The sequence below is a fragment of the Artibeus jamaicensis genome, unplaced genomic scaffold (assembly GCF_021234435.1).
Source record: "Artibeus jamaicensis isolate MK-2021 breed Jamaican fruit bat unplaced genomic scaffold, CSHL_Jam_final contig_64, whole genome shotgun sequence".
NCBI lineage: Eukaryota > Metazoa > Chordata > Mammalia > Chiroptera > Phyllostomidae > Artibeus > Artibeus jamaicensis.
This window is the reverse complement of record NW_026521911.1, coordinates 16,069,575-16,094,407: the sequence shown is the minus strand read 5'-3', so window position 1 is coordinate 16,094,407 and position 24,833 is coordinate 16,069,575. Positions and strand designations below refer to the sequence as shown.

Here is a 24,833-nt window from a genome sequence, read left to right as displayed (position 1 = left end):
ATGAAACCAGTTAAAGGGTATAGATATGTTAAATAACCATTCCTCCAGAGGTTAGCTCCAAAACTGTTGCTATGCAAAATAGCTCTCAATGGCCCTGGCTCCATTCTTTCTTCCCCCTGTGGGGGGGGGGGTGAGGACATCTTATATGTCTCTCCAATATTTCTATACACTTTGAATTCTGGACACCATTCCAAATCTTTTTTTGGGGGGCCCCCTTTGGCTGCACCCTGTATCAATATCCCTCCTTTCAGATATACACCTTTATAATCATATAAAGGAAAATGGACGCAGATCTCATCTTCTTGTAACTGCTTCGAGCTGAAAATGGACGCTGTCCTACGTACTCCGAGGTCAGGGGTGCCCTGAAAGGGGAGGGGAGTGCAGCACAGAGGGAGTCCTTCCTGCAAGGGGAAAGACCTTACAGGGTCCTGGTCAGTTGGCTGTCACCTGGACGTCGCAGGCTTGGTGTCCAAAGGCTGGCATTACTGGACTGTTGGCATTCTGGTCAGGTCATATTCTGGAGGTGACAGATTAGGCAAGAAATTGGAAGCACAATTAAATCATAACCATTAATTGACAAAGGCAGACACTTCAATAAAGAATGGCTTATCTAGTGGAAGGTGTACAAGGCATGTTACACCTATCTAAAAACTCTCGTGCTCCACTATACTCCACTCAGGCTGAAGGGAATACATTGAGATTTCCCTCCTTTCAGATATCTGCACCCTTTCTGTCCAAGCCATCAAGACAGAAAAGCGAAAATCAGTTTAAAGTGAGGCCACAGACCGCCCCAGCCCTTTACCAACCCAACTACTTAGTTCAGCCAAACCGTTGAGTCTCAGGGGGGCGATGACGAAGATGGGCTCCTTAAGTGAGGCCTATATTGCAACCAATCACTCATAGGCATAGGCAGGTCATAGGCATACACTCTATGAAAACAGAACGCACAGGTTAATTCACACAACAATCCCCAAACCAGTCTCTGCGCTGTGAGACTGTCTTTTGGGAAGACATTCCATTGCAAGATCCTTTGCACCTGTAAATTGTACATTTTCGGTAACATCACAAACCTGGTTTCAACTTTCAAATGAAAACAAACTTTCAAGACAATTAGCTGCGCCATTCTGATGTGTAATACTGAGCATTGTGATTTTCCTTGAATTATAATTTTTCTCCTTAAGATCACCCTCACTGTTATTTCAGGGACTACTTTAGGTCCCGCTTTTGATTTTGACTGTTTGTTTGCATAAACACACCAAGAGCAGCCTGGATCACTTATGATCCCTAAGTCTACTTTGCTGGAACTGACACAGGGAACCCTCAGATTGACTTCTCACTCCGCCCCTCAGGGCACAAACGCAGAGCCACACACCTGCCATCTGGCTTTGCCTGTACCAGTTGTTTCACTCAAGTCTTTGAGCCTCCACTGTGCCTACAGGTTCCTTTTTAGCCAACTTTCAGGAAAGCAACCTTCGTTCCTTCCCTAGAAATACTGGCACGAACCGCACAACCAACTAAAGTACCAGGCTTTTCTTGTGGGCTTTCACTAGCTTCACAGGTCAATCTCAGTTCCTCAGGGCTTTCTGGTAACGACCAGAACCCATACATGCCTCCTTCAGGCGTGACATTCCAGGCAAAGTCCTGGTTAACAAAACTACTATTAAAGACTGGTCTTACTGGTTTTATGCAAAGAAAACTTTATGTCATCACTCATTCCTTTAGAATGCCAAATTTCTGGAGATCAGGTAGGGAGAAAAATATAAATCATAATGGAAAATCCTTTTCCTTGTTCACTTTCCTACAGAGTATGAAGTTTCAATCTTTCTTGGAATCCTCAATTTCCTTTTCAGAGCAGATACAGAGCAAAATCTGAAACACAGTGTTCCGAAACAATACAGGTAGAGACATTCTCTCGCACCAATGCTTCCACTGGTGCCTCACAGAGACATGCTCCTTCAGGCCCGGTCTCTTGACAGAGACATGCTGCTTTGCCTCAGGCTGAAGCACTCATCAGCCCCAAATGACCCTTCCTGGGTCCCAGGTGGCAAAAGCACTCTCCCCAACCGGCTACAGGTGACCTTTCTTAGGTCTTCAGGTACACAGAGTTTCTGATCAGAAGCAAAACCAGTGGCAGAGACTTGCTCTCTTCCAATCCAGTCTCATGGCAGAGACATGCTCTTTGCCTCAGGCTGATACACTCATCAGCCACAATTGACCTTTCCTGGGTCCCGGGTGGCAAAGGCATTCTCCCCAACCGGCTACAGTGACCACTAGGTCTTATAATACAGGTTTCTGATCAGAAACAGAACCACATGTGAGAAATTTGTTTTCCCCATGAAACTAGAAAACAAGTAGTTGAGGTTTCCTTTATTCCAGGTTCAAAACTTTCATATCCTTTATACTTATTCCTACTCATCTAGATTTAACCATCACTCTCTTTTAATCTTGGTCCCTTTCCCACACTGGGAAGGACTCTACTTAAACTCAGTATGTGGCAGCTAAAAGTCTATAGCACTACAGGTACCTTCCACTAAAAGTCCCTAGATTCACAGGGACATTTTGCACCTTTCTGAAGCTTATACCTTGCAAATACCCTATAAAGCAGATGGTCACTCTTGGACCTCAGTTCATGACCTTCAAAACCAGAGCCATTACTATCAGAACCAGTTACACAGAGAACCTGACTGCTGCAGTGCCCACACAGCAGCAGCATACAGACCATAAATCAGAAGAGAAGCCTTATCCAGTTCCAAGATGGCGGCGCCCATGCACGTGGGGTCATCCAGCATGGCGGCACCCATGCAAGAGGGGTCATCCAAGATGGTGATGCCCGTGCATGCTCTGTCCTCCATGGTGGGGCACTCACGTGACTCATCCATTTTACCCAAAATGGCAGCACCCCGACTCTGGTTCCACCCACCTGGGAAGGTTCCAGGACTCCGGTTTCAGGAGCCCTGGAAGCCCCCAAGGCCCCTTCCACCAGCGGGCAAGGGGACACCACAAAGCCACTCTCTACCCAGTGGGGGTGGTGCACTGAGGCTGCAGTCACCAATGCAGGTGGAGAGCAGGCTCTGCCCACCTGTGAAGGTGGGGGCTCTGCTACTCCGTTTTCAGGAGCCAAAGTGGCTCCTGGCAACCTCTGCTGCGGTGGGTGAGCAGAGCCCACTTGCAGAGGCTGCGAATCCGTGGTGGAGACTTCTCCCACTTGCAGGGCAGGAGAAGCCGCAGTGGGCCCCACCTCCCCAGAAAGCAGTGTCAGCACGGGAGACACTGCTGTCTGGGGTCCCTCATTCCCTGGGTTCAGAGCATTAATGAGGTTTCTTTCCTCATCATCTTTCTCCTCCTGAGGTCTATCAGGGAGGGATTCTAAGATCCCTTTCTCCTTCTGAACCATTACACGCTTCCCTGTAGAGCTACTCATACAGTTCCAACAAAGCAAACAAAGGTTCAGAGCAAAAAGAATACAGGTGGCGTAAAGACCAGGTATTTCCCCTGCTATCGCCCACAATTCCAGCTCCATTATTGCCAAAGAGCAGTCAGAAACCAAGTTTTCAACCCAAAACACTTTCACATCTCTGCTCCTTCCCCGCTTTGTTTCCTTTTCACCTTTCCAGGCGTGATTAGGCGGCCGATGCCCTCAAGAGCGCAGAGAAATGCTCAGAGACTGGGAAAATTCCAAAGCCTCACTCTCTCGCACCTGAGGGGGTCGGTCTGCCACGGACAATTATCGTCCCGGCGGAGTCGCCAAAAACTGTTACCGAACAAGAGGAGGTCCGAGGGAGGGGCAATACAATATTTGGCCCACCTAGGGATGCCCCAAACTGCTATACAGCAGGGGCCCCTCCCAAAAACCAAATACTAAAATCTATTGGGCCCTTCTGTCCGCCACCAATTGGAAACACATCTCTTAATGCCAGAGATTTGTGAAAAGGAAACAAAATGTTTATTTGATGCTATTCAGGCCTAATGCCACCACTAAAATATCAAAGTCCTTTAGGTTGTACACCTACACCCACACAGCGCTCCCTTCTCCCCCTGTCCCAACTCCGGGTACCGTAAATCAGGAAAAGAGCACACGTCTGTGTTGCAGGCCACTGGCACCGTCAGCTGTGTCACCGTGCAGGATCTCGAGTTAATCCAAAGTACTGTGGTACCCTCTCATAGTCCACTGGCAAGAGTCCTTTGTACCCAGTTCCAGTCAAAGTCTCTGTTGCTTTTCAGGCCCCGCGGCCAAAGGGGACACCCCAAAGCCGCGTGGGCCTCTTCTACCAAAGCTGCAGGAGTCCGCACCTCCACCAAAAGCATGTGGCTTTCTTCTTCACCTGGCTGCAGGGGATCTCCATTCTGGCAAAGCTGCGTGGTTTTCTCCTTTCACCTGGGAAAGAGGGGGTCTGCACCCTGCCAAAACCACGTAGCTCCCTCTTTCACCTCACCAAGAGGGGGTCCTCACTCTGCTGAAACCGCCTGGCTCTCTCCCAGGCCTTCTCACTCAGGAGCGCAGCCCTTCGTTACATCCTGAGTCCAAGCCCTCCTCACTCAGGAGAGCAGCCCCTAGTTACATTCTGAGTTTCTGCTAGTTCCTTCTCCCTCAGGAGAACAGCTCATAGATCCCATCTTGAGTCCCAGCTACTCAGTCCTCGCTAGTTCCTTCTCTCTGCCCCTGCCTGGCTCCAAACTTGGCCACTGCTATTTAACATATCTATGAAACCAGTTAAAGGGTATAGATATGTTAAATAACCATTCCTCAGAGGTTAGCTCCAAAACTGTTGCTATGCAAAATAGCTCTCAATGGCCCTGGCTCCATTCTTTCTTCCCCCCTGTGGGGGGGGGGTGGAGGACATCTTATATGTCTCTCCAATATTTCTATACACTTTGAATTCTGGACACCATTCCAAATCTTTTTTTGGGGGGCCCCCTTTGGCTGCACCCTGTATCAGGTGTAGGTGTATACATAAAGGACTTTGATATTTTAGTGGTGGCATTAGGCCTGAATAGCATTAAATAAACATTTTGTTTCCTTTTCACAAATCTCTGGCATTAAGAGATGTCTTTCCAATTGGTGGCGGACAGAAGGGCCCAGTAGATTTTAGTATTTTGTTTTTGGGAGGGGCCCCTGTTGTATAGCAGTTTTGGGCATCCCTAGGTGGGCCAAATATTGTATTGCCCCTCCCTTGGACCTCCTCTTCTTGTTCGGTAACAGTTGGAGTCTGAGTCAGAGGTGACCCCAGAGGAAGATGAGCAGCAGCTGCTGTCCTCACAGTCTTCATCTTCATCCCCACTGCTGGAGTCTGAGGAGCTACTGCTTTCATCCTTTTTCTGATCTTCCTTATTTTCTTCTGGCCTCCGTGAGCCTTGAGAATGGCCCCCTCTAGTCCTTGCTGGCTCTGTCTCTGGAGCCTGCAGCCGCTGCTCCTGTGCAAGCCTTCCTTGCAGAGCCCTGGCTCAGGGACAGAGCACTTCTTTCCCCATGATCTTGGGGCCCGGGCCTTCATTCATGTTCATGTTCTTACGCTTAGCATAGGATCTCTCTCTGTAAGCAGCATATTCTTCAGGGGACAGACTGCTGAGCCAGTGGTCCAGGGCCACCTTGTACTGTTTCTGCAGCTCCTCTGCCTGCTTCTTGTAATGCTGCTTCTGGCTCAGCGGGAGATGCTGCCAGCGTCTGCCAATCTCCACCATGCGCTCCCTCATGGGCAGGTCTTGCAGCTCCCTACTTGACCACAAATCCTGGTGTAACTTGTGGTATTCATTCATTGGAGGCTTCTCGGGCTCTCCACCGAATTTTACCTTCTCAGAAAAATAGTTTTCTGAGGGAGATTTCACTTTTCCCACATTTTCCTAAAACTTCTCTTGGACTTTGTTTGAGCTCCTTTTAGGGACAACAGATGTGTCAGAGTTCTGCATTAGATCAGGGTGGTCCTTTCTAAGCTGAGCCAGTTTCTCCTTAAACTCCTCTTTCTCTCTCTGGAAATCTTCAATGTATTTCAGCTTCATCTGTTATGGGAGTTCCTTGTATTTCTTAGACAGAAACTTGGTCAGCTCCTGGTTATTCAGCTCAGGGTGCATCTGGAATTACTGAGCCCTCTTCTTCATGATGAAGTGAAGTCAGGGGCCTCGGGTAAGTCGGGATGTTTCATGAACAGATCAAAACATGGCTCAAGAACAACTCAGAGCTCCAGAGCCAATAAATCTAAGCGATGAAGAAATAGCCAAACTTTCAGATGCACGGTTCAGAACACTGGTGATCAGGATGCTCACAGAACTGGTTGATTTTAGTCACAAATGAGAGAAACATAATAAAGGCTAAACTAATTGAAATGAATGGAAATGCATGGGAAACCAATAGTAATGGAAAGGAAACTGGGACTCAAATCAAAGGAGTGGACCAGAAGGAGGAAAAAAATGACCAAACAGAAAAGGATAAAGAAACAAGAATTCAAAAAAATGAGGAGAGGCCTAGGAACCTTCAGGACATCTTTAAACATTCCAACATCTGAATTATAGGGGTACCAGAAGGGGAAGAGGAACAGCCACCAGTGGAAAACTTCTTTCAACAAAGAATAAAGGAGAACTTCCTCAATCTGGCAAAGGAAATAGACTTCCAAGAAATCCAGGAAGCCCAGAGAGTCCCAAAGAAGTTGGACCCAACCAGGAACACACCAAGGCACATCATAATTATACTAGCCAAGATTAAAATGAAAGAGAGAGTCCTAGAAGCAGCAAGAGATAAGGGGACAGTCACCTACAAAGAACTTCCCATCAGACTGTCAGCGGATTTCTCAAAAGAGACCTTACAGGCAAGAAGGGGCTAGAAAGAAGTATTCCAAGTCATGAAATTCAAAGACCTACACCAATATTGATCTATCCAGCAAAGCTTTCATTTAGAATGGAAGGGCAGATAAAGTGCTTCTCAGATACGATCAAATTCAAGGAGTTCATCATCACCAAGCCCATATTATATGAAATGTTAAAGGAACTTACCTAAGAAAAAGAAGATAAAAAAGATGAACAGTGAAAGGACAGCAAACTCCCACTTCTCAACCACCACACCTAAAACAAAAGCAAACTAAGAGGACAGCTAAATCAGGAGCAGAACCATAGAAATGAAGATCACATGGAGGGTTAGCAACAGGGGAGTGGGAGGAGGAGAAGGGGGGAGAAGATACAGAAAATAAGTTGCATAGATGGTAGGTAGAAAATAGATAGGGGGAGGGCAAGATTAGTGTGGGAAATATAGAATCTAAAGAACTTGAGACATGTGGTCATAAACTAAAGGAAGGGAATGGTAGGGGAGGGGTTGTGCAGGGCGAAGGGGAATGAAGGGGGGAAATAGAACAACTGTAATAATATGATAAAATGTATTTTTAAAAAGAGTGGAAAATAAATGAAGGAAAGAGGAATGAATGAATGGTTACTGACAAGTGGGGGAACCTGAATTTAGGACATGTGAAGCTTATTGGTAGAGAATATGAATCAGTACAGCAGCTGCTGTTTCAGTGGAGGTGGGTAAGGTTGGGCCGAGTATGTGACCTGGGAAATCCATTTCTCTGCAGATGTATATCTATGGATTCCAAGATGAAACCAGGGATTTTTCTGAGACATTTCAACTGGTTCTCCATTAGGGAGAAAAAACAATATTGAGAGAATCTTTTTAAAGACTTAATAAGAGAGTCTTATTAAGGGGGGGTCAACGATATTTGAGCAACTCGAAAAACTTGAGGCTGAAGTGGCTGAAAAGAAGATCAACTTAAAAGCAATGTATGACAAGCTCATGAACATGTGTCTGAAACCAGATGTAGAGTTGCTTAAGGTAAAGTGGACTGTTTAGCTGGGAATATTTTATATTATTGGAAGCTCACACCATTAGTGAAAATACATTTCCATTATGTATTTGATACCAAAGATATATATTTCTTCATCTCCTGCATCCATGGTAGAGAGTGGCTCCCACTTGGGAATAATACAGTCTGTTCCTGGCCTGACCATGCATAAACATGCCTTATGGAATTGTGATTATGGAGATTTATATGAGGAATATTTTTCTTCTCAAAATCTACTTTTGTTTCTTCCTCCAGTAAACACCAGAAAGGAAAAACTTTCTTAAGGTCTTTTAATTCTGGTCTGCAAGTGGGTAATGTAGAAACATTTGGTAAAAGCTCCCATATATTTCCTGCTTCTGAGGTGATATCATTGATTTCATATGCCATTAATTTGGGTCATATTACTCTTTCAGGACAAGCCTTAGGAGAGACTCCTAGGCACAGAGCTGAGAGTAACAGCAATGCACAGACAGTTCCCTCTTTTCACACTCAGTGTTCCGAATTTTTCAAGAACATAAAAACAGAACAGATGGTTACCAAAAGTAGGGGTCCAGGGGAATGGGTAAAAAGGGAAGGAGAATATAATCAATAATATTATTTTAATTAAGTATACACGGTGACAGAAGATTACTAGACTTAATGTTGTGATGACATTGTAAGGAATAAAAATGTTGAATCATTAATACTGTACACCCTAAATTAATAAAAGCAATATATAATAATATACCAATGACACAGAAATAAAAAATTAAAAATCATTTACAAAAGAATTTAGATTATGACAAGATATGGTCAAAATTATTTTTAGAGAGGAAAAGGAAAATAAATTTTCAAGGCAGTTTGCAAGTGTTAGGATTAGTACTTTTCCAAACCTCCACAAACCCAAACTGGTTTGGCAGAATACCCTACTTCTGAAGAAGCCTAAGTTTCTCTTTCCTTTCTTGACATGAGTTAGGAGATGAAATGAGAAGGTGAGTTTGTTCTTCAATGCTAAGTGGGATTCATGAGGGCCATGAAAAAGATCCAGTTACTTTGAACAAAGTGAAGATATAACTTCTGAGAGTATTTTCACTTGTTCTGCGCTCATCTATTTGCATGTGATTTGCAGTATATGTTTTCCTTCTCTTCTTGATCAGAAGTGAGTATTTTTTCACGTTGTCAGGCTCAATGCAAACCTTTCTATAAGACTGGTCATTTATGGTTTGATATTTCACAATCAATAAGAACTGAAAATGCAAAGACTTGATTTACCCAGAATTAAGTAACAGAGGCAAGTACCTCTGAGAAATTGGAGTGGAAGTAGGTAAAGAAGAAAAAAAAGAGAGATTCCCTAAGAATAGTACAGTCCTAACCCACAAAAGGATTGTGATGAAGAACATTCAGTTGAATGATGATGGCACCAAAAGATTAATTGCATCTTCCTCTTTACAGGAGTGAGCAGGTGCAGCTACACATGCCTCAGCCTCTGTGGCCCAAACTCCCTGCACTGCCCATTACTAAACTGATGGACAGGCTCAACAGCTCCCAAGGTGAGTGTTGCCCCCTTGGTGGGACCACCTGAAAGGGTTCTTCAATTCTGATTTCTTGTGGATGATCTTTTCCTCTTTCTTGCAGAGGAGAACAATCTGCTGAGTGGCATGTATACTCCTAGTTAGTCATGGAGTAACTATAATCTTATAAAAGGTGAAATTAAAACTGCTGTAATGATAGATGTGACTCTGTCCCTATCAATCACTTGTAAATATGATATGTTACTTATATAATGAGAAAAAAGACATGAACCAAAAAGGGCTTCTTGAGTCCTAGAAATATCATCACATAAACTGTCAGTTGTTCACTGAGGAATAGAAAACTGGATGGCAGTTCAAGATGTTCCAATTTAAAAGAACAGCAGTGAATTAGGTTTTAAATAGTTTTAGTAATTGGACTTATAACGTGTGGATTTCTGATTATAATGGCTGTGATCAGAAATAATCATAAGTGTAACAAAACCTAAATGCAGATATGAAGATTTTATGAATAATAACAATAAAGGAAATTGGTGGTTGGCGAGGCCATGCATAGAGGTCCATGGTAAACCTGAACCTGGAGGGTCAATATGTCAGGAAGAGGAAGAGGAAGTTCTCAGGTGGAACCAGTCATCAGAGGCAGACAATTAGTACAAATTCACTTCTAAGAAGGCTTTTAGATTTTTTCTTTAGTGATAACTTGCTTAATTAACTGGAATATTATCATATCCTGGAAAAGTAATCTCCCTTTATTTAGCCTAAAATTCTTTTTGTCCTTCAAGAAGGAGTGATAGAGATAAGTTTTATTGCTATGGACTTGGTGGCATTGCCCAGGTGTCCAGCTTTTCAGGTGTCATGAAAAGTAACCAGTCAGCAGTAAACATAACCTCCTTCTCCTTTATCATCTCTGATTTTTAGGAAGATTTTTTCCTATTATATTTAGATATTTGTGTCTCCAGGAGATATTGTTTGCATCACTCGAATTCAATATTTTCTATTCAGAACTGATTTTCTAATAATGTTGGAATGTTCTCTTCCCAGTGAGACACTAGGGAGAGAGATGCTTTTTCTCATAGACAATTTTATTTTTAACACTGATTTTGACTACAATATACTCTTTTCTTCACAGTGGACATTTCCTTCACTAGTGAAATAACCAATTGCAATTATCAGGCTGTTTGATGGTCTGCGAAGTCTGAGGTTTATGCATGACCATCTATATGTGATAGATATGTTAAATGACCATGCCATGGATTAGCTGCAAAGCTGTGGCTGTACAAAACAGCTCTGCATGTTCCTGCTCCATGTGTCCCTTCCCCCAACTCACACCTGTTGGGTGGGAAGGGGTCAGGATATCTCATATATCTTTCCAATAGTTCCTAAACACCTTGAGTTCTGGACCCCATTCAAAATCCCCATTTGTGACCCCCTCTTGGCTGCACCCTGTATCATGAGTACAGCAGTGGGTAGTGGAAATAGTAACTAATACATCCTACTCTTACAATTTTCAGTCTAGTGGTAATAAGCATCTACCAATTTGATGAAAGTTTGCTGACTATTATGAGGACATGGTATAGTGTGCTCAGAGAGTTTGGATTAAGAGGAACTACAGTGGTCTGTAGGGTCAGAGATGACATCCTGTAAAAATGATCATATTAGCTGAGATGTGGTGGGTGACATGTTCTATAACTTCTCATAATACAGCTGTCAGTTGAAAAAATGCCATTGAGCCATTGACTATATTCTAGGAATTTCTCCATTGTAAACATTTTATTAAAAAATTTAATAAATACATTTATACATTCAATGTGGTTATGCCATGTTGGAAACATACAATAGTTATGTGTCCTGAAGTTACAATATGCTCTGAGACACTCAGATATCAACCTGCTGCCTCACAGGAGATTTCATAAAAATAGTTTCCTTAGACGTGAAACTGTATCAAATAAATGGCCAAAACTTAACTTCTCATGGAGAATCAAAGCATAAGAAAGGCTTCAGAGAGGAAGAAAAGGGAGAAGAAACTAAACTACATATGAGGGAACTGTTTGAAGCATCATAGAAGCTCACTGTTCCATTGTCATAATCCAAAAACACTCCAATCTTACCCAGAGGCCTTTTCACATACTGAATGAAGGGTGGGCAGTTAGTGGAGAGACAATAATGATCATTCACTTTCCTAGAAAATAGAAGAGAAGCTTCTTCGTAATCAACAATAATATCAGTATCACTCATCAGGGAATCTTTACAGACTCCCAGAATCCACATCGAGTGCTTCATCATATCCACTTCCCAGTAATGTCTACCAGAGGTGAAGGTATGAGTTCCCCATGCTGCAAAACTCTGCACTCTCTGGGGCTCTCTGGATGCGCTGTCACGGTCACCTCCAAACATCACACTAACACCGTTAGTTAGGCTAATACAGCGACTGATGGTTTCTGCACTCAGAACATTGTCCACTGCAAAAGAGGCAAAAAATCAGGTCAGTGAAAGGAATTTCTATGCTTTGAGAGACAGTCTCTTCATTTGCCCCTCTCTAAGGAAATACAAAATAAAGACAGTAAAGGGAGTTGAGACTGGCTCCTCTACCAAGAACAAAAGTTATCCCTACCTCTACAGCATAGATATCCTTTAAATTATACAAAAAATAACACAGCCAGCCAAAATCCATTTGCGTATATTGCAAACCTTGTAAAGCAGTGATTTAATCTCAGTCCCCAGATAGTTTGTTTCAGGTCACACCTAAACCTTTTCTGTCACTTTAGAAATCTCTTTTTCTGCTAATTGTCCTTGATATTGTTTAATAAATAGATAGCAATTTACTATTTGAGGGTACTTATTGGAATGTAAGTCACACCTGTTACATATTTAAGAATCGAATTATTGGAGAGAAATTTGCATTATAGATAAATTAGATGTGCCCGAGGAGGATGTTCTGGCTTTACATGATCTGTTTAGACCTCACATTCAGTCTGATCCTGATTTCAGCCCTTGGGGACTAGACCTGCAGTCCAGGGGGGCCCTGGTGTGGTGGGGCCATGCTCACAGATCCTTCTCCTGCCAGTGGTTTTGAAATTGATCTAACAGCATTAAAATTATCATGCTTATGACAAGTTCAGTTATTTTTAGGACTCTCCGATCTCATGAATAATTGCACAAATATTTTTGTGCAATGAATGATAAATACACTTGCAATATACAACAGATTAAAAACATCAATGCATATTTAAAATTTCAAGAATAATTGAGCCTGAATAAAGTATAATATTGATTGTTACTCTGAGAACTAAATATTCTATTTCTTCATAACCGCGTGACCAATGTCATCGCTCTTTGCCTACTCTTCTAGTGTTCTTCAAGGTCTACATCAAATGTAATTTAAAAAGGTATCTTGCTTCCTATTTTCAATATTCTATAAATTGCAAAGTTCAGCCTTGGTCATTGTGATATGACTAGACAGGAGGAAGATATCAGTTTTGGAAAGTCACAAACTACCTTCATGTCAGAAAAAATATACGTCATTAAAACAGAAGACTCAGTCTGAAGAGCCACAAAAGAAATGGAGGCCTGATGCCAAAGGGCTGACTCTTACCTCTGAAGGTGTTCAGCATATCTGGGATTCCAGTGACGTGACATAAAGTGAGCTCTGGATTCACTGGCTGAGGCTTTTGCATCTGCACTGGTTCAGTTCTGTAAAGAATGACAGTGGAGGGATTTAGGGCCAAAGGTTAATCCCACAATCATTACAAAAATCACAGCTTGTTATCCAAGATATTTCACCAGGTTCCTCCCATTCTGAGTTAATTGGGAATACATTGTATTTCACCCATTGGTCATATATAAAATGTTACTTTTTAAAAATAAATTTAAATTATATCAAATTTCAACCTTCCTATTTTTTCCAGATAATTATTTCATTTCTAAAATTGAGAATCATTTCCTCCCTCTACTCCACCTCAGAGAATGCAAGACTCTTGGGTATCTTACAGAGAGCAGAAAATTCAGGAAAAGCCTGTGAGACTTGAGTCTGCAAGTACTGTATTTTTCCAAGTATAATGCACACTTTTTTGCCCAAAGCATTGAGGGAAAAATAAAGATGCTCATTGTACAGGGATAGTACTAATTCTGTATCTATATAAATGTCTTTAACTCTTTTATTTATGCTCATATACTAGAAGTGTAACTCTATAAAGCAATGACAATAGCCATATGCAAAATAATACCTTGGAAAATGATAAGTTGTTTTGTTTCTAAGTATAAATAAATAAATAAGTGATTTAAAAAAAATAAAACAAAAATTTTTTTTCTGAAAGTTTGGGCAAAAAACATGGGTATGCACTGTACATGGAAGAGCATTATACACAGCAAAACATGCTATTTACCAATGAAACATTCAGTGTCCATAAGGGAAATATCTACAGAGTCAGACATCTTTGTTCTTTTTTATTTTTTGTCAAGCAGGTAAAAAACTCTACCCTCAAAGTCCTGCTCCTGAAGGTAGCACTTCCTGAGGGCACCAAGAAGTCACTCCCTTGTGAAGTGCTAAGTACAAGGAGGGACATGCAGTGATGGAACAGGCTGAGTTATTGCTACACCTGGGAACAAAAGCAAGGCCCCCCTCTCCTATCCTACTCATAGGAAACTCTCTCTTCCTGTCCTTTTCACCTTTCATCTTCCTAATACCTTACAAAAATACTTTTAGAAACTTTTACTGTGTTGTTTGGAGAGGATGGCAGTGAGTGACTAGAACAAAGCCCAGAAGGTCAGATGGTTTTTAGGTGTGTTGTAATTCAGTCTCATAAGGAAGAAACTTCTGAGAGAAGAGTGCTTTGGGGCTTTGTTATTTTTTTTAACAAAATGGAAAATAGCCACAGAGGCCAATTTTTATAGCTCAAAAATTGTACACCCACTTCATCAAGAAGACAATGATTTTTTAGAAGTAATCAGTATAAACTCACCTTTCCAATATATTTCCCAAATCCTGCAAAACAAACAAAAAGAGAAGATAAACATATGAGTCCTGGCATTTAGGCCTTTTCTAGTATGTTTTAATAGTTTTCAGAGTTTCTTTTAGTAAGGAATTTTTTCCTATTCTTTTTTTTTTTTTTTTTAAGGACAGAGAGGGGAAGGGAAGGAGAAAGAGAGGGAGAGAAACATCAATGTGTGCTTGGCTCTTGAGCACCAACTACTGGGGATCTGGCTCAAAACCCAGGCTTATGCCCTGATTGGGAATCGAACTGGCAACCCTTTGTTGGCAGGCCTACACTCAATCCACTGACCTACACCAGGCAGGGCCAGAGGATATCTTAATAACAGAAATTACACTAAAACATGCTGAGTTTCCTCAGGGTGCACTAAGGGTGGTAGGAGTTCAGGCAGAAAGTGAGAGAATGCAGCAAGTTCTAGGTTCCCAGTGTCACTCATTGCCCCATCTTATTCCCAAGGAAAGATCCGACCACTTATAATAACAATTAAAGCAAAACAGTGAACCAGATGAAAAACAAAGAGAGCTTTAAAATTGATTACCACGTTCTATAAATGTTTCCTACAAAAAGGGCAAAACTTCAATGTCTTTAGCAGGTTGCTTTTGTGTGGATAGCAGAGAGTGACAGTGGATTATGGGAACACAAATAGAGAATTACCACAGCAAAGTTCATGTTCCCTGGTCAGAGACTGACCGATTTTGAACACTCTCTGAGTAGATATTACTTTGGATTATACTTAAATCATTGTTAAAAGGATATGAGTAAATAAGTGACTGACTGGACTGGCTTGATCATGGGAGCCAAGGGGCATTAATGCTTAGCTGAGGGTAATGGTATCCTATATGCAGGCAACATTTCAATATTAGGCCAACATTGCCCAGAAGAGGATTCCTGTCTCTGAGGATCGACCCTCCCTCCTCACCTGAAGCAGCTTCACGTTAGGCTTGTGGCACATGTCAGTCAGCTCTCTCAACATTCCTTTCAGGCTTTCTTTCTGCTGGGTCATCCTGAGTTCGCTCTCCTTGAGTTGTTGGAAGATCTCCTTTGCTTCTCTCTCCATTGTGTTCAGATGGAGTCCCTCCTCCTCACAGAGAAACAGATGCATCTTCTGATATTCAGCTTTGATCATCACCCTCCTACTGGCCATGTAGTCCTGCACAGATAGTGGAACAAAGACATTACCTGTCTCCACTCTCAGTAGAAAACTTCAAACTTGAAATATTCCCTCAGACTCATCAAAAAAAGAACTTGATGAACTTTCTGCCTCATGCCTCCAAGTGTCTTGAGTATTTGCTAGTCCTTCTGTCTATACTGACCTTTTGATCTCAGTCTTTTTTTTTTTTTTTTTTGCTGTTAAATTAATCCCTCCAAAGGGCCCCAGGCTCTCTCTCTGTGATGCTTCTTTAAGGTTCTTACTCTAGTAATTATTTCCTCCCTGTTACCTTCTTTCTCTCTTGTTCTTTTGTGTGCTTTTTCTACATATTTAACAATATTGAAGTATATGCCATATCATACTTATTTTGTAAAATTCTCTACTCTTTACTCTATGTACTGCTTTATTTTTCTCCTGTCCTTTGGAGTCAAACTTAATATGTTGTTGTTTTTCACCCAGTTTCTGAAAGATTTATCAAAGCTTGAAAATTGTATAGGGAATATGCTCACCACATACACAGTTGACCCATGAACATATGTTTGAACTGTGAGGGCCCACTAATACTCTGATTTTGTTTTAATAAATGCACAGCTGACTGCCTGTATCTGTGAGTTTCCTATCCATGGATTCAGGCCATAGCATGTCAAAGATGATATTTTTTATCTAAGATGGGAAACCCATGAATGCAGTTGGCCAACTGTATGCATTAATTTATACCATTTTATATAAAAGACGTGAACATCCTTGAAATTTGGTATTTATGCATGCTAAAGCAATGCCTTGCAGATAAGAAAAAATGAGGAAATTTTGAAAGAGTTCAAAGTTATACGTGGATAATTGATTGCCAGCCCTTTTCTTGTCCAAGGGCCAACTGTGTTCATATTCCTTACAGTAGTTTCTGTAGGCTGATTATGTATTTTTTGGCTGGTACATATGTGTTTACTGATATATTACTAAAACCCACTGCCTTTTCAAAGGGTAAACCATTATCCTGTAACTGGTAGCCTGAATTTGCCTAAAAGTCTAAACCAGCCTTTCTCAACCTGCATAAAAATATAAAATTAAACAGAACATGTATTCGTACCTTTAATGACTTGGTTTTGCTAGCTTCCTGCTTCAGTTTGTTTTTCATTTCTTGAGTCATGTTCCATAAAGAGTTCATTCTCTTTAGAAGTTGCTCCTGCAAAATAACCATAAGCTTAAGTGACAAAAAATGATATTGTAAATGTTATTGCCTTATTTATGGTTAAAGGCAGTTCCTGGGAAAAGTCACCCTGAAATAAAATGGAGAGGTCTGTTTTTTTCCATATTCATTAAATTTGATTCAAATATTTGGAATATCAGAGGTGACAGAAACATACAATAAAAAGTTTGGAGGTACCCTGCAGGTAACATTCATTTATTAATAAATTGGCAACCAGATTTTCACATATTGTGACTATAAACAGGTACAATTTGCATCAGAAGCCACTGTTCCTGGTGCTGGCCACCCTCCCCACAACTGCACCAATTCTACATACTTAGACAGTAGTTTGAATGCAATGTACTTTAGTAAAGGCTCAACACTACTTTGATTATAGTGCACAAGTTGGTTAATAGCATTGCCCAGTTACACTGGTAATTTGGAATTTACATAGAAACAGTACCATCTCCACTATATCCATTGTCTTCCCCTTCCTTATCATCATTTTCATCTTTCTCTCTCATTTTGGAGCTTATACCTATCACATTGCACCTACCCTGTACTCCTCAGCAGACCACTGTATTGGACTGTGGCTGTGAGCCGCATGCTCTGGGGATTCAGAGCAGAGTGTGCAGAGCAGGCCCTTCTCATCCTTGCAGAAGAGCCCCTTTGCTTCTTTGTGTGCCACACAGATCTGCTCCTCAGAGCTCTTGATGTAGTTAGCTCTGGCTTCTCTGGCAATGGAAGCCAGGTTCTTTAGTGCAATGTTGGTTTTGAAATCTGGCTTCTCTGAGACTCCTCTGCACTGGGGGCAGCATCTTGGTGTTTGGGCCTCCTCCCAGCAGAGGTACAGGCAGAGACGGCAAAAGCTGTGCCCGCAGTCTATGGTTACAGGGTCTAGGAAGTAATTCGTACAGATGGAGCAGGTGAGATTATTCTGAAAGGCTGATGAGGTATCTGAATCCATGTTTCTGAAAGTTAAAATAAGAAAGAAAATAGAAAGTCATTTTGTTTCCCATATGAGGAAAGAAAAGGTTTTGGATAAAGATATGCCTACTTGAGTTCTATCTACCTGCTAAATGGGAACCTGATTTACCCATTAACTTACTTCCTGTACAAACCTAGACCTACTAAGTCTAGACAGGTTTGATATTTTCCTGATAAAAGTGAAAAACTGAGACAAGAGTGTCCTCAGCATCTTTCTTTGTTTAAAATAAACAATGATCTCAAATGCAGGGAGGAAGATGGCGGTGAGGTGGATGGGAGTGAAACCCAGCTCTCCCTATGCCCTGGCGGATCTTCTGAGGAACAGGGACAACAACCATTGGAATCCAAGCTTATATTAAGTTTGGAGAAGTTGTACAGAAGACATTGCAAAACCTACTTACTACTGTAAATAATTACAGAAGATGGAAAAACCTCTGTACTGTTGTAAATAATTGTTGTTGCATACAATTGTACATACTACACAGCAACCCTCCATTTTGTTAGCCCACTTCATTTAATCATAATCATTATTATTGTTGTGGTTAACTCTTTTCTCTCTTATACTACACCTACTTTCTATACATTAATCTCACTATATCTCATCATCTAATCTGGCACAAGCACTGTTTTCTGGATTCAGTGCACAATCATCTTCCCCTCTAACAAGAGTCTTACCTCTCTTTCACCATTTAAAAAAGTGGCTCATTGGGTGAAATATCACAGTTAAAGCTATATTTATCCAAAGAATCTCCTATTTCTTCTCTACTTGCTGGAATTCTAAATCCCATAAAATACTCTTCTGCTGTCTTAACCTGTTTTGCCTTCCCCCTGCCTCTGCTCATGCACAAGAATAGGTGGGAGCTACAAACATCAGTTTTCCTGCTGGAAGAGAAAAACCACCAAGAAAGGAACCACCAAAAGAAAAAAGCCCAAGTACAACAAGAGAGCCCACACAAACAGAAGAAAGGCCAAACCTAGAATGTCCACACAAGGAGACCAGAGATCATACCACTGAATCTCATAGAATTCCTACCAGAGAAGTTCACCCTCCAAAGACAGTTAGCTAAGTGAAACATCAGGAAGCACAGAAACAAAAAGAGTCATCTAAAATGAGGAGACAAAAAAAGAACAAGATCTCAAAAGGAATGGAAGACTCCCCACTAAAAGAGCTGAAAGAAATGGAGGTAACCAAACAATCAGATATAGAATTCAAATGAATGATTATACAGATGCTCAAGGAACTCACAGAAAACTACCACGAACTGATTGAGAACTACATCAGCATGAAAAAGGAAATAGAAACTATATACTAAAACCAGGAAGAAATGAACAATAAAATCTCAGAAATAAAAAACACATTAGAAAGTTTTATAAGCAGGCTTGATGGAGGAAAGGATCAAATCAACAAGTTGGAGAAAAAATGTAGAAAGAAACATCCAGATAGAACAAGAAAAATAAAAGAGACCCATAAAAATTAAACAGGTGTTAAGAGAGCCGCAAGACAACATGAAATGTAGCAATATTCGTATAAGAGGGATACCAGAAGAAGAAGAGAAGAAATAGAAAATCTATTTGAAAAAGTAATGATGAAAAACTTCCCCGATTTGATGAGAGAAACTCACACTAATCCAGGAAACACAGAGACCTAATCAAGGGGAACCCAAAGAGGCTCACTTCAAGACACATCATAATTAAAATGGCAAAATTCCAAGACAAAGAGAGAATCTTTAAGGCAGCAAGAGAGAAATGGGAAGAAAATTACAAGGGTTCACCAATAAGATTAGCAGCTGACTTCCCAATGGAAATGCTCCAAGCCAGAAGAGAATGGCAAGAAATAGTCCAAGTAATGAAAACTAAAGGTATGCAAGCAACACTATCTAGCAAGGTTCTCAATTAAAATGGAAGGCCAAATAAGGAGCTTCCCAGACAAAAGAAGTCTAAAAGAATACACCCCCACCAAACTAGCTCTGCAAGAAATGTGGAATCCTAGATGAAATGGACAACTTTCGAGAAAAATATAATCTTCAAAAACTCAATGAAAAACAAGCAGAAAGCCCGAACAGACCAATAACAGCTGATGAAACTGAAGCAGTAACCAAAAACTTCTGATACACAAAAGTCCTGGACTGGATGGTTTCACAGAAGAATTTTACAAAGCATTTAGGGAATAGTTAACCCCTCTCCTTTACAGACTATTCCCCAAAATCCAAGAAGAAGGAAGACTCCCAAACTCATTTTGTGAAGGCAGTATCATCCTAATCCCAAAACCAGATAAAGACACAACAAAGAAAGAAAACTTCTGGCAAATATTGCTGATGGACATAGACATTAAAATCCTCAACAAAATATTGGCAAACCGAATCCAGCAATACATTAAAAAAACATACACTATTAGCAAGAGGGATTCATCCCAGGGATGCAGGGATGGTTCAATATTCACAAATCAATAAATGTAATATATCACGTAAACAAAAGCAAAGACAAAAATCACATGATCACATCAATAGATGCAAGAAAAGCATTTGATAAGGTACAGAACCCATTTATGATAAAAACACTTAGCAAAGTGGAAATAGAGGGAGCATTCCTCAATAGAATAAAGGCCAATTATGAGAGACCTACAGCCAACATCATACTCAATGGGCAAAACCTAAAAACTCTCCCAAGTAAGATCAGGAAAAAGGTGAGTTTCTCCCCTTACACCACTTCTATTCAGCATAACATTGGAAGTCCTAGCCACATCAATCAGGCAAGAACAAGAAATAAAAGATATCCAAATTGGAAAAGAGGAAAACAAAACTGTCATTCTATGCAGATGACATGATAGTGTAAACAGAACATCTTATAGACTCTGCCAAAAAACTGCTTGACCTAATAAATAAACTTGGTAAAACAGCAGGATACAAAGTCAATATTCAGAAATCAAGGCATTTTTGTATGCCAACAATGAAACAGCAGAAACAGAAATCAGGAAACAAATCCCATTTGATATGGCAAAAAGAAAAATAAAAGTCCTATGCATAAACCTAACCAAGGAAGTAAAAGGCCTGTACTCAGAAAACTATACAACACTGAAGAAAGAAATTAAGGAAGATACACACAAATGGAAACATATACTATGTTCATGGACTGGAAGAATTAACAACATCAAAATGTTCATACTACCCAAACCAATTTACAGATTCAATGCAATATTTATTAAAGTACCAAAGGCATATTTCACACATATACAACAAACACTTCAAAAATTTACATGGAACCAAAATGACTCTGAATAGCAGCTACAATTTTGAGAAAGAAGAGCAAAGTAGGAAGGATCACAAGACCTGATATCAAAATGTATTACAAGGCCATTGTAATCAAAACAGTCTGGTACTGGCATAAAAACAGGCACAAGGACCAATGGAACAGAATAGAGCACCCAGAAAGAAACCCAAGTCTCTTTGGTCAATTAATATTCGATGAAAGGGGAAGCAGCATAAAACGGAGCAAAAATAGCCTCTTCAACAAATGGTGTTGGCCAGCTACATGCAAAAAAAATGAAACTCAAGTGCCAATTTACACCATACACAGAAATAAATTCAAGGCGGATAAAGGATTTAAATATAAGTTGTGACACCATTACAGTTCTATTGTTGGGGGAAATTGGTAGCCATTTTAAGACACAACACAGTGACTAGAGAGTGATTTGTTTTTGCAGGTCGGTGGCTTGTTTTGGCCCAAAGAGGCCAAATGCCTCTTTTGATGTCTCTGGACTATGTATCGTCTACATGCCAGAGATAATGCTCTGCTCCTTCTGCTTCTGTAAAGTGCCTCCTGCTTTTGTGCCACAAGTAAGGGTCCGAAGGACAGACCCTCCCTGGCTCTATAAAAATAACTGCTCCCCTGCTGCTGAGTGCCCAGAATTTGGAAACTGACTCTTCCAGGTCCGCAAGTAAAATAAACTTTCACTTTGTACACCAGAAAGCTCCTGAGTTGTTTTCTGTAACATTTGGTTCCCTGACTGGGAATCGACACTCAAGCAAGCAGGCCTTTTTGCTTGAGGTGAGAGGGAGACAGGGGAGTGACCCAGAGGGAGCCCAGGGGCGAAGGGGCAAGTGCACGCCCTGGTGAATTCGGTCCCAGACCCCCTAGGCTCGTGGAAATCATCCTGGGCAGGCGGGATGCGGACTGGAACTATTTGAACCTGAGAAGGCACCAATCCATAAGTGCCCCGGGAACCAGAGCCTGAGATCAGTCCACCCCTTGTGGTGGAAGGAGAGAATGATCACCTCTCAGGCAGGCAATTAGCCCTAAGTCCTCTGGAAGCCAATTAATTGGCCATCTGGAAGGGGCAATGTTTCCCCACCTGGGCAGTCCTACTCGGGCAGGACTGCATAAACTCTTGGATGTTTGTCTGTGTGTTTGTAGGAGTGACTGTGTTTGTGGCTCCACTGAAAAACCTAGGGAGCAAGAGTGACCCCCCTGCTGGAGGGGTGGGAGGCAGCTGAGGCCCTCATGGCCCCTTGTACCTGGTGCTACTAAACAGGTCGCCAAGGAGACAAGCAGGGCTACCCCAGCCGAGCCCCCTTCACTGAGCCAGCAGCGAGTTGTGAAGACCTCCTGGGCCCGCCCTGGAGCCCTGACAGTGGGTCCTTTAGGAAACCAGATACTTCCCGGGAGCAGGGAGCCACCAGATTGCCTAAGCAGAGGAACCAAGAGTAAAAACAATGATAGATAAATCTAGATAAGTAGAAATATGTATAAAGGATGTGAAAGTTTTAAACATGGAGTAAAGGAAACCTCAACTACTTGTTTTCTGGTTTCGTGGGAGAAGAGCAAATTTCTCACATGTGGCTGCGTTTCTGATCAGAAACCTGTATTGTAAGACCTAGGAAAGGTTGCCTGTACCCAGTTGGGGAGAATGCCTTTGCCACCCGGGACCCAGGAAGGGTTAATTGGGGCTGACGAGTGCTTCAGCCTGAGATAGAGCAGCATGTCTCTGCCATGACATTGGGCCTGAAGGAGCATGTCTTTGCGAGGCACCAGTGGGTGCATTGGTGAAGAGAGTGCCTCTACCTGCGTGTTGTTTCAGAACTCCATATTTTGGATTTTGCTCTGTATCCGCTCTGAAAAGGAAAAAGAAGGAGCCCACTGACAGGCGACAAAGACCAGGGTTACAGGTGCCTACAGTCCTCAGCCTAGCTGGCTTGGACCCAGACTAGACTGTCACAGGGCTTCAGAGGCTCTCCCAATCCCCTCAGATGGGGCCTGGCCAGAGATCCGGAGTTGTTCACCAGGAGGGAGACTGACCCAGTGTTGCTGCAGTGTGTGGGTGGCCTCCTTTCAGCCACACTGGCCCAGGATGGGTGCTGGGAAGGCCCTTGCCAGCTGTTCCAGCTGCTGGCTGGGACAGGGGTCCAGGTGTCCTTGAAGAAGGGGCAGAGGTCGGGGCTGGATGGGCACACTACGTGCTGACCCCATAGCTTGGGAAAGGTGGAGCATGTGGACCAGACTCTTGGGGAAGCTCTGGCTGGGTTCCACCGGGAGGCTGGACTGCCTTGGACTGATTTGCTGCAGCTGGCGCTGCTTGGAATTGGGAGTGCCCCTAGCCCTTTGGGCTGTGCCCTGTGTGGGTTGGTCTTTGGAGGGGCCTCCTCCCATCCTCAGAGTGGATGCAGGGGAACCCCAGACAGCAGCAACTCCCCTGGTGACATTGCCTTTTGGAGAGGTGAGGCCCACTATGGCTTCTCCCACCCTGCAAGTGGGAGAAGTCTCCACCACAAATTCACAGCCTCTGCGAGTGGGCTCTGCTCACCTGCTGCACCAGGGGCTTCGGGGCCTCCAGGGCCTCCTTTGCTCTGGAGACTGGAGCAAGAGACTTGGGGCTGCCAACACAGGTGGGCAGTACCAGAGTCGTGGGGCTACCATTTTGGGTAAAACAGATGAGCCACATGAATGCCCCACCATGGAGGACAGAGCATTCATGGGCGTCACCATCTTAGAACTGGCTAAGGCTTCTTTTCAGATTATGAGCTGTATGCTGCTGCTGTGTGGACACTGCAGCAGTCAGGTTCTCCGTGTAACTGGTTCTGAAAGGAATAGCTCTAGTTTTGGAGGTCATGAACTGAGGTTCAAAGCTGACCATCTGATTTATAGGGTGTTTGCAAGGTCTAAGCTTCAGAAAGGTGAAAATGTCCCAGCAAATCTAGGGACTTTTTGTAGAAGATGCCTATAGTGCTAGGGACTTTTAGCTGCCACATACTGAATTTAAGTAGTCTTTCACAGTGTGGAAAAGGAACAAAGATTAAAAGTGAATTATGGATAAATCTGGATAGGTAAAAAGGCTATAGAAGGTTTGTGAGTATTGCAGAAAGTCTGTGGGAAGTTATAAAAATAAATGGAGATGTGAAAGTTTCAGAAAGAAATTATGTGGTGTTAGTAATAGAAGCTGTAAGGCATGAAGATGCATCTTGATGGGTATTAGAAGGAGAAAGATTTTCCTTCAAGCTTTGTATTTTTCTCCCTACCTGATCCCTCCAGAATTTGGCATTCTTAAGGAATAAATAATGGCATAATATTTCTTTGCATAAAACCAATAAGACCAGTCATTAATAGTGGTTTCGTTAACCAGGACTTTGACTGGAATGTCACAGCTGAAGGAGGCATGTATGGGTTCTGGTTGTTACCATAGAGCTCAGAGGAACTGGGATTGATCTGTGAAGCTAGCAAAAGCCCATGAGAAAAGCCTGATACACTGGTTGGCTGTGCATTTCCAGCCAGCATTTCCAGGGAAGGAATGAAGGTTGCTTTCCTGAAAGACGGCTAAGAAGGAACCAATAGGCACAATGGAGGCTCAAAGATTTGAGTGAAACAACTGGTACAGGTAAAGCCAGATGGTAGATGTGTGGCTCTGCTTCTGCGCCCCGAGAGGTGGACTGAGAAGTCAATCTGAAGGTTCCCTGTGTGAGTTCCAGGAAAGCAGACTTAAGGATCAGAAGTGATCCAGGCTGCTCTTGGTGTGTTTATGCAAATGAACAGTCAGAATCAAAAGCAGGACCCAAAGTAGTCCCTGTAATAAAAGTGAGGGTCATCATAAGGAGAAAAACTGTAGTTCAAGGGAAAAAATCACTATATTCAATATTGGGAATCATAATGGCACAGCTAACTGTCTTAAAAGTTTATTTTCACTTAAGAGTTGAAACTACATTTGTAATG

At 42.1% G+C, this 24,833-nt stretch overlaps 1 protein-coding gene and 1 pseudogene across 1 annotated transcript; both read right to left on the bottom strand.

The window, feature by feature from the left end:
• The window catches only part of LOC119061458 (upstream-binding factor 1-like protein 1), a 29,486-nt pseudogene extending 23,393 nt beyond the window's left edge, over window positions 1-6,093 (bottom strand).
• Window positions 6,094-11,296: 5,203 nt separating this feature from the next.
• On the bottom strand, window positions 11,297-17,616 carry LOC119061451 (putative tripartite motif-containing protein 64B). The gene is made up of 5 exons (XM_037162003.2): window positions 17,206-17,616; window positions 16,551-16,646; window positions 15,223-15,466; window positions 12,921-13,007; window positions 11,297-11,787 (listed from the first exon to the last, which is right to left on the bottom strand). Exons 1-5 carry the CDS (start codon window positions 17,614-17,616, stop codon window positions 11,297-11,299), a joined length of 1,329 nt encoding a protein of 442 aa, XP_037017898.2.
• Between the last annotated feature and the right edge of the window lie 7,217 nt (window positions 17,617-24,833).